General features: G+C 42.2%; 1 protein-coding gene across 1 annotated transcript in view; it reads left to right on the top strand.

Annotated features, from left to right (window-relative positions):
- Nucleotides 1-6: 6 nt before the first annotated feature.
- ARHGAP6 (Rho GTPase activating protein 6) overlaps nucleotides 7-10063 on the top strand; it is a 397221-nt gene continuing 387164 nt past the window's right edge. Inside the window, exon 1 of the mRNA XM_019524742.1 lies at nucleotides 7-95. Coding sequence (XP_019380287.1) covers nucleotides 51-95 — 45 coding nt within the window. The 5' untranslated portion in view covers nucleotides 7-50. The remainder of the gene's footprint in view (nucleotides 96-10063) is intronic.

Genomic DNA, 10063 nt, shown 5'->3' with positions numbered 1-10063 from the left:
CGGCCGGCGGCCCCGCTGCAGCTGTGAGGGGCGCGCGGTGCGGCCCGACCATGGGCGACCCGGGGCTGCGCCACAAGCCGGCGCTGGGCTACGCGGTGAGTGCGCGGAGGGGGGGCTGCCCCGCGGGGTCTGCGCGCCTGTGTGTGTCCCTCTGAGGGTGTGCGCGCGTGTCTGCCTCCGTGTGCTTGTGTATCTGTGTCTCTGTGCGTGTGTGTATCTGTGTACCCCTCTCTGTGTGTGCCTCTGCATCTGTGTGCGCCCCTGTGAGGGTGTCTGTGTGTTTGGGTCTCTGTGTCCGTGTGTGTGTGTGTGTGTGTGTGGGTTGCTGTATCCCTGTGTGTTTGTGTATGTGTCACTGTGTCCCTGTGTGTTTGTGTATGTATGTGTGCCCCTGTGTGTATGCCACTATGTCCTTGTGTGTTTGTGTGTGTGTACCTGTCCCTGTGTGTGTGTCTGTCCCTGTCTGTGTGTGCCACTGGGTGTTTGTGCATTTGTGTGTGTGTGTCTGTGCAGGCAGGATGCTCCCCCAGGTAGGGCAGTGCAGGGCCCAGGTTCACCAGTAGGTTGGGATGGGGAGGCAAGGAGCAGGGCAAGGCCTGAACTATCCCAGCAAGCCAGCCTGCAGCCCCTCTTCCCCCTTCATCCCACTCCAACCCCTTGGCCCAGCAGGCTGGAAGCCCAGAAACAGGCTCAGGGTCCAGGAACCACTGCAGGGGGAAGAATGAAGATCACTTGGCTGGGAGGCTGGGAAGGCTTCAATCCCTTGTCAAGGCAATGGGCTGCAAAAGAAAAAGGTCCATTTGGTAGGAGTCTGGGGCCAGGATCTTCTGGTATCCCCCCAGGCTTCATCTCTGTCTAGTCCCATCCCCATTCCCCATCCCCCAACCAGGCCTATATATGATAGGACTGCAGTTTGTCAGCACTTGTATTTCCTGCCAAGAATAAAGCACAGGGAAAGGCAGAGCTTAGAGCTGTTGCCAATGTTACCTCTAGCAAAGCTGAGGGCAAGCAAAACTTGGGGGCATCCAAACCCCAAGTCTCCAGGCTTGGGCATGCACGTAGGACACCTGCCAAAGGGTTTTGAAGTATCTGAAGCCCCAGACTAAAAAGCATGGGGTGGAGGATCCTTGCCGGTAGTAGGGCCACGTAAGGTTTTTAAATAATTCAAAGGATTCGGAACTGATCTGGCTAATTTGAACCAGGCACACAGAATATTTTCCTTCAAAAAAAAAAAAAAAATGTCACCTCTAGCAAGGCAGCATGAGAGTGATGTAGACAGGAGGGTCCATAAATGGTGCATGAAGGAAGGATTTCTCAGGGGGATCTTTTTGACTGAGACCTGAGGAAGAATGTCTTGCTTTGGAAAGCTCGTCTAACTGTATCCCAGCTACATGGTTGGTCTGCTAAAAAGAGATGCCCCAAAGAGATCCTTGCTTCTAGAAATGAAACCAGCAGAAAACATCACCTTGGGATTTGGTTCTGAGAACTGCACCTTACTAGAAACCATGATGCTAGGTGCCAAATAAGCACCTGCCTAGACTAGAGTGCTGGAAATATTTTCTTTGGGCAGTAGGCTGCATGATGGACAACAAATTTTTTCCTTGGGGGAAGGAGTGGTATGGGATGATTCCTGAAATGAATAAAAGGGAATTTAAAGATTAAAGATTTGAATATTAAATTTTAGCTTAAGAAAGCTGACTGCTTTCTGTGGCATAAACTGAGGTGCATTACAGGGTGCACAAACTTTAACAGGTTAACTTCTTTTTGTAAGGCAATGCTTATAACACAGATGTCCTTGCATAAAAATACTTTTAAAAAAGGGATGGGGATGAGGATGAGAGAGAGGGAGATTCCTCAATAAATTGAAGAGAGACAGATTTCTCAACAGGTTGAATGGACAACAAGCAGAATCACCAGTGTTGGAGATATTTTCAGTATCTGATTTCTTTGCAGCTTCCCAGGCATTTTATGCGATACAACCACATTGTATTATTTAGATCACAAGAACTCAGCTGCCGAGAAACCATTTCCTTTTTACTAGCCTTATTAGGAGCATTTTGTCTGTGTTTTGGGCAAAAGAAAAAGTAACCCTCTCCTTTCCCAAAGTCGTATGATGTTAGAATGATTAAAAACCCAGTAGGCTTGATGTGTCTCATGTATGCTGATGTTAAATCAGGAAAAATTCCACTGAAACTAATAAAATTGCATGGTTGTGATGGATCAGAATTAAACCTACAGTATATATCAGTGCTGGAATTCAATTGCAAGGACTACAAAGGATGTTTATTTTTATCTTTCAATCTGGTGTTTGTTCATAAGGTGCATTGTGGCACTACCTTGAAGTGTCAGTGTTCTTCCTCCACTTTATTTCAGCACTTGTCATACTATTATTTCTTTGCTGTACTTCCTGGAAACATCACATTTTAAAATCTTGAGTTTTTGCAACTTTCTGCTGTTTCATACCTTTATACTCTAGATGAGGTGTTGAAAATCTTTTCATACCCACTCAACCACAGATGTTACTCAGTACACTTGGCTACTGTAATAAAGAAGACTTAAAAGGCTGGGATTGATTATCTAAAATATGCATGTAGAAGCAGCCAGCCCTTTATAGTATATGTGCCTAGTGCTAATAAATTCACTGCATTGTTTGCGACTGTGAGTGAATATAATAGGAGGCTGTTCTGTTAGTAGGGCAATTGCTCCACTGGAATTTGGGCATATGATAGACTCATAAAAGTTGTCACACTTGCTCTGTAAACTTTTATCACTTCCTGTGATTTATGATTTATTTATGATCTACATTTAGTCTACCATCAAACTACCAGCTTCAACCACATTATTGTTTCTCTTATCTGACTACCCGTTCACCTTTGTGTGGACAGCCAGCAACAGATAATATATCAAATTCAAGCTAATTCTCTCTTAATACGAAGTTCAGTTCTGCAGTTGTTGCTGATCTTGGAACTTGCTTCTTTGCATAGTAGATGAGCGTTAACAAAACCCTTGCAATGCTTCTTGTTTAAAAGCCTAAAATGTAATTGAACTGCATTATCAACATAAAAATATAGATAAGAAATACTAGTTAATGCAAGATTTAGGTCCTGAGGCAAAAAAGTGTGTCCGTATCACTCTGAGTCTGTGGTCATTTCCTTTGAAATAGACTACTCACTGGGTTAAAGTTCAAGTGCATGCTTAAGTTAAAGCATATATTTTGTTGGATTGGAGCCTAAGCCTCGAATGTGACTTATTACTTGAAAGCAATTTATTTATTAATATTTATAGTTTTCATTAATTATGTGGCTTTAATTAAAGTAAGTTTTTTTGATGATTGTGGTGTCTGTGTGACAAAAATGTTGTTACAGTTTTTAACCACAAGTAATAGATTATTAGAGTAAGTAAACAATGTTATTTGGGGTTTTGAGTAGGGCTGGTGAATTACCTGATCCTTTGGGGCAGGGGTGTGGGGAAGGAATGAACTAGCATATAGAATATTACTTTTTTTTAAGTGTTTATGCATAACATAATTGCTAGTATCCATAAAGAGTGAGGTTTAGTGACTGTTTACCTGAAACTAACTTTGGAAGACAAGTTGGGCTACCTTCTGAGATGACTGGGCCATCAGTGGCACCCATTGAAGTCAGTGTGCATTTTGCCATTGACTTCAATGAAAGTGGGACTGCCAAATGTTTCATTTCACAGCCCCACTTTGAATTAAGTGATAGAGTCACTAAAATCATTTCAAGAAGCTAACAGTTTATTCCTATCAACCAGCTGGAATGTCTTTTGGTTTTGAAACTGATTCTAAACATAGCTAATTAAAAATATTGAAAATTTCTTGTCAGGATGGAGATTTCTTCTGACACTCTGTCTAACTCTTCTTGTTTAAGTTTTTCTTGGTATTCCCCCTAGTTTTGTCATTTGAACAATCCCAAATAACCTCCTTCCCTTTGTAGTGTCTTTGTAATAATGTGAATACTTGTACACCATTATCATGTATCATCCCAACAACCTGTCACCTAGCCAAGCAGTACACTATAATTCCTTTCTGCCTAAATCAGTCTCTGTACCCTATTAAATGTCCCTTGACGTGCTGAATTCCTTCTAATTCATTAGCATCTTTCTTGTATTGTGGTGTCTGAGGGCAGTTTTACTATGTTAAAAGAAAGAGGGATGATCACTTTTTGGGTCTGTGATATGAGAGATCTTCATTCCTGAATTTATGTGTACTTTTTAAATCTTGATGGTAGCTTTTTACACATTCTGCAGCTTCATATTTTTAGTTTAAATGCTCATTAGTAGTTTTATAACATTTTACCTTTGTATTTTGAAAGGGCCATTATCAACTTGCAATCTAATCAATTAAGAAACAATATAAAAATAGTGTTAGGCATGCCTTCCCTTCCCCCCCCCTTTTTCTTTGCTTTTTTTAAGTCTCTGTTATGGTGTCATAGCTGTACTTTTTAGTTTGCCAGGGCAGGAAGTGGTTAATCGGCTGAGAGACAGGTTTTGAAGTCAGCCTTGACCTGAAACATCTGCCAGAAGTGTAGAATGTGGAGAGAGGAGCTGACTTCACCAGAAAATTCCTCTTCTTTAACAACCAAAAGGGAAAAGAGGATAAAACAAAAAATGGCAAGCCTTCATGGTAGCTGTGTTAAGCAACAAAGCATACATGCCCCTGCAGATTTGAGGTTCAAAGGTGTGTGAACCACAGAAGCCACAGAAACAAGGAGCTTCTTGGCTGTCTTACAGTCTCTGGCCATTTACTGAGTGAGAGAAGCCATTCTGATTTTCCTGGGGGGTGGGGGAAGAAGGCCCGGATCAGGGATGTAAGTATCATTTAAATAATTACATGTTTAAACTTCACTAATGATATCTGTTCAGTGGTTAACTGATGACATACCTAGCACTTACACGTGTGTGTGCATGTGTGCTCTCCGAGCTGTCCTGTGTGCATGTGGGGAGGTCTGCTGTGTCCCCATCCCTAAGTCATGCGTGTGCTGCAGGGAGAGGGAGGTGCCCGCAGAGCCCCATGCTACAACTAGTCCCCACTCCCCTCCTCCTTATTGCCTCCCTTGCTACAACTAGTCCCCACTCCCCTCCTCCTTATTGCCTCCCTCCCTCCCAAATCAGTGGTGCACTGCAGGAAGAGGGAGGCAGAGATGCATGTTATGACTAGCCATCCTGGGGCACCTGGCACTTCTCTTCCCCACAAGACTGTCTGGTGCTAAACATTGACTGTAATGCATTAATGATATAAATATACTTACTGCTTAACCTTTCACATCTCTAGCCTGGATATAGATCTGTTCCACCTACCATCCCTGATATTTACTCTGCATCAACCCTAATTCAGGCAATATGACTTCACTTAATTTTTGAGAAAAGAGTTTTTCCTTTTAACAGTGGTCAGAAACATTGACTTTTTTGGGGGGGCCAATCTGTGGTTCCTTGCTGATGTGAAACTCTTACAGGCTTTCTGTTATTTATTTGTTTATTTACTGGTTTAATTTTTTTGTCTCTTATCACTGTATGGAAGGATCCAGGGAAACTGAGGAAGTAGTATATGGAGGAAACTGAAAGTGACAATACTTTCCAAAACACAGAGAAAATGCATCCTAGAAGATAGTTTTTTAGTCTGTTATTTTTTCAAGTAACAATTAACTATGAGATTAGAAATAAAAGGAGGCTAATTCACACTATGATGGCAGATACCTGTGGGTAAGGGAAACCAAGCACTTAAATTCTTTTTGTGAATTTAATTCTTAGGGTCTTGCTGCATGGTAACTTTAGGTGGCTTCTGGAGCTTTTAATCCCTGGAATGGCTGCATGTTAACCTTTTAATTGGTTTAAAGCACTTGTTATTTGGCTTAACATTATGCCACTCCAGGGTAGGATTAATCTAATTCACCTAATTTTTCTTCTGTTTGATTACCTTGTGGCCACTCTCCACAGCTTTTCCACCCAAGTGGAAGTCCTCCAAGCTGAGTGGCCTCCTGCTACCACTCAGACTGGCTCTGCTCCTCCCAGCCACCCCTTTCACAAGTTCACTCTACTTCCTCAAGGAGCAAGGTGACTGCCATGCTGCCACAAGGAAGCCACCAGAAAGACCATATAGATGTGCCAACACTTTCTGCCATAGCCTCTCAGGGTGCACTGTGCACTTTGCCTGCACAAATGCTGTAGTGGGGCTGCCGGAAGTCACACTGCTAGGGGATGTGCTCTGTGGGTCTCTGCTAGCAGAACTGCTTTCAGCAGTGTGCTTCTAATATAGACAAGCCCCCAGTCCCAAAAGCTTCCCAACTTGGCTCCCCACAGAAACAGTGAGCTTGTGTCTTCTCTAGCTTCTAGTTCTGCCCCTGCTCACAAAGCCTCTAGTGGCAAGTCACAGCTGTGCAGGTCAGGGAGAAGCAGAAGGTTTTTTAAGTCTCACATGAGACTGCTCCACTAAACCAAACAACAATAAGACGATTAACATTTGTTTGGCTTACAGTGTAAGGTATGACAAGGCCCTTAAACTGACTTTGAAAAAGTGATGCTTGTCCCTCTGGTTTGGAAGTGCAGTATCTGATATCTTTGAGGCTGCAGCCACTTGCAGATTGCAATAACTGGGAGACATTGGTAACCTATAAGACTATCATTTCAATAATTATTGTAAGTCCAAAGATCAATTTATCTTAATAGAATGATCATTTTGAACTTTTCTTTCCACTTTTTTTAGAAAGATTTGGGTTTTTTTTCCTTTTTAATTGTTTGAAAGTAAAAAAACCCACAAAAAACTCAGCTGTTTTCACATTCACAACATCCTGACAAAAGGCGCATGAGAAATATTTCCAGCTCCAGTGGACAAGCAAATTAACTGGCACAACGGCAGTAGTGAAGTGGTTAATAATATCTACGTTTCCAGGCCTGACTGTTTTACACTTTATTCAGTGGGCTTCAGCGACTTCAAGTGTGTGGTTTTTAGTGGTGGTATTTCTTCTCAAAAAATGAATAAATTATTAAATGTAATTATTAAGCCTTGTCCTTCATTCTTCACTTGAACAAAATTTCTAATGACAGCAGTGATTCATATTACCAAATTGTAAGCATTTGGGAAGTAGTTTTATTGTTAAGCTTTAAAGAACATGCACACGTTGAGGAAATTAGCCCTCTATGTCACTCAGCAGTGAACACTAGGGCCAAGTAAGAGAGGGATGGACTCTTGAACAGTCTTAACTGCTTTCATCAAACATAGAAAGTTGTAATGACTGAGGAACCAGAGGGAAAGGAGGTGGAATCTTTTCTGTTACTGAAAGTAAATGCAAATGTTTGTGTTGAAATCTCTTTTAGACAGTTTTTGATAATGAAAGTGCTATTCAGTTCAGTACAGTACTTCATATGCACAAGTATATGGATGCTGTATTTCTCAGTAATCGTATACAGCTGTGGTGCATGGCCTTTTGGCCATACATGCCAGATGAATGGCACAGAGCCGGTCCGTGGGCCAGATTGGGTCCTGGGCATCTGGCATTGCCCACTCCCACCTCCCAAGCACTGGGATTGGGCCCTGGGGCCCGATACCACTCTTGCCATGCCTGCTGGGATCAGGCATCTGATGTATCATACAGGGCCTAGGACTTTTCATGGGTCTGGGAATATATATGTTACAGGTCCTGTGTCAGTTTACTCTGTGTAATTCTTCGTATTTGTCCTGTGACATTTTTGACAGTTTTAATAAGGTCTACCTACAGGAGCATCTACTGTACATGTGCGCTTTAATGTGTATTAGCGTGTTTTAAATCTTTGGTTTCTTTCTCCAGTGAATATATTGGATAATTAATTGCTGAGGTAGGATTTATAATTCTTGCTATCAAGCAGTAGTGTAAACTACTTGGGTGCTGCTTAATAAGACTTCTTATACCTAATCTTGAGGATGTACAAATGAAATAGGCATAGGCACATTTAACTTTGATGTTACTATACAAGTCTCTGGTCATTACACTACAATAATAGGAGATTTAACCAGCTCACTTTAGTACCTCTTGTAGTTGCTATATGAACAAGCTTTGCAGCACACAGCTCTACAGGGCAAGGTACAGACATTACTCTTTTACTGGTATTAGTGATTGGGAACTGGTCTATGCCCATAACAGAACAGAAGTTCAGTACACATAGATTAGTTTTAAAATGGCAGAACTTGGTCTAAGATTTCTTCCTCCCACCACAAGGGTGAACGCTTGTTCTGTTTGCTACCAATCTAAACTATGCTGCTTACAGAAAGCAACATAACTTAGATTGATTCTGCCTTGGGTTTTTTGAATGTCTGTAATGTCTGTGCAACCTGCAGGTCTTGCACAGTTAATAGTTTGCACAGCTCTTGGAGGAAGGTTGGCCTTTTGGTAGATAAAGCCTGGGACTGGGAACTGGGATGTCTGGCTTCTGTTCAAGACTATGCTATGTATTCCCCTTTGACTGTAATGCTTCACCTTTCTGTGCCTCAGTAGTTGTACAGATTCATTTATTAATGTTCGGGAGAGGTCCATATACCATGGCACAGGCATGAAACATACAGTGTGCAGAACTATTCCCTCTGGTCCACTGATAGTCTGGTGGGCTACTGGAAGCCGGGGGGGCATAGCCTGCTGCAGAATTTGGGGTTCCTGGACCCTAGTGGATATGTTCATCAGCGGCTGCCCCTTTGCTCTGCACAGCTGTGTGCTCCAAGGCCTGCTTCTCCATCTAAATCTGGTTTCATGCTGCAACACAGCCCTGACTAAGTGCTGCCACTAAGCTAGAGGTCTGTGCTGCCACCTGCACTGTTGCCTGAATATGGCCCCTGCAGCTTCTGGTGGCCTCATGGATCCAGCCTGGGAGGAGCCCCTGCAGTCCACATCTGGCCTTGGGCCTGGGGGTGAGTTTGACACCCCTGTACTAAGATGATATAATACAGCTATGTCTAAAAATAATAGTTACATGCCAGCCTTGCTGAGTTTATGAGTCTGGTGCTCTGCCTTTTAGTTTCTTTCTCTGGACATCAAGACAGTGCTGTCGGTCTGCTTATGGCTCAACAGGGCCTGCCTAGTAATCCTAGCTACAGATTCCAGAAGTTTCTGTGTTTCCGCCCTGCTCTGAAAGTTGCAGTAATTTGTGATGGTTGCAGATGCCATGCTCAAGTTATAGCTGTTTATTTTTGCAGTTTTTGCAGCTGGGTAAATGGAACTGTACTTTCAGATGATGACCAGGGACACAGATGTGTTAAGCTTGTTGGTTCCACTTTTGTTTCTTGTTAGTTGCAAGTCAATTTAATGTTTAGATTCTTATGCACTAGCATGATACTGCAATGCCAGAATTGGGAATGCTGCAGGAGAATATTTGCTTATAAAAGCTGCTCCTACTGGAATGTTTTAAAACATAACAATGTATTTCTGCTGGTCACAGCGCTTGAAAAAACTTATTTATATAAAATCTAAACCAAAATAGGTCTGCTGGAATCCCCTTGAGGAACAAGTCCATTTTGTATGAAATGCATAGCTGTCTCTTGAACACTTAAACTTCACTGTTTGCGTGCCTGTGTTTTTTATTTTTCAGCTTTTCTAAAAGTATATTGGACTTATTTATTGGTTAGTATAGTCCATGGAAATAAAGTTCTCTTCTCCTGCATAACTGTTCTAATAGAATACTTGTTTCTGTAGCAGTAGTACAGCTGAACTTTCAGTGGCTTGGACAAAGTACATTTGGAGTTCAGATTTCATGTTCTTCATGGTTTACTAATGCTATTTAAGGACACAAGAATGGAAATGAAAGTACTTCATTTGTCTAGGGAATATAGAAGGTGTGTTTGTATTGTATTCCTTACAAAGGAAATCTAAAAACCTTTACATAGCAAACCCCTGGCTGACACATCCATGTGGTTCATGTTCACCAGTTTTAAGGGTGTGTCAACTCCTAAAACTCCCTTGAAGTTTGGGCCTTATCTTGACTCAAACTGGCTCAAAAGTGTGTGTGTGTGTGTGTGTGTGTGTGTGTGTGTGTGTGTGTGTGTGTGTGTGTGTGTGTGTGTGTGTGTGTGTGTGTGTGTGTG

Source organism: Gavialis gangeticus, unplaced genomic scaffold, assembly GCF_001723915.1.
Source record: "Gavialis gangeticus isolate Ggan-Ray unplaced genomic scaffold, GavGan_comp1, whole genome shotgun sequence".
NCBI lineage: Eukaryota > Metazoa > Chordata > Crocodylia > Gavialidae > Gavialis > Gavialis gangeticus.
Note: the sequence above shows the minus strand (reverse complement) of the source record. Positions and strands in the feature narration are given on the sequence as shown.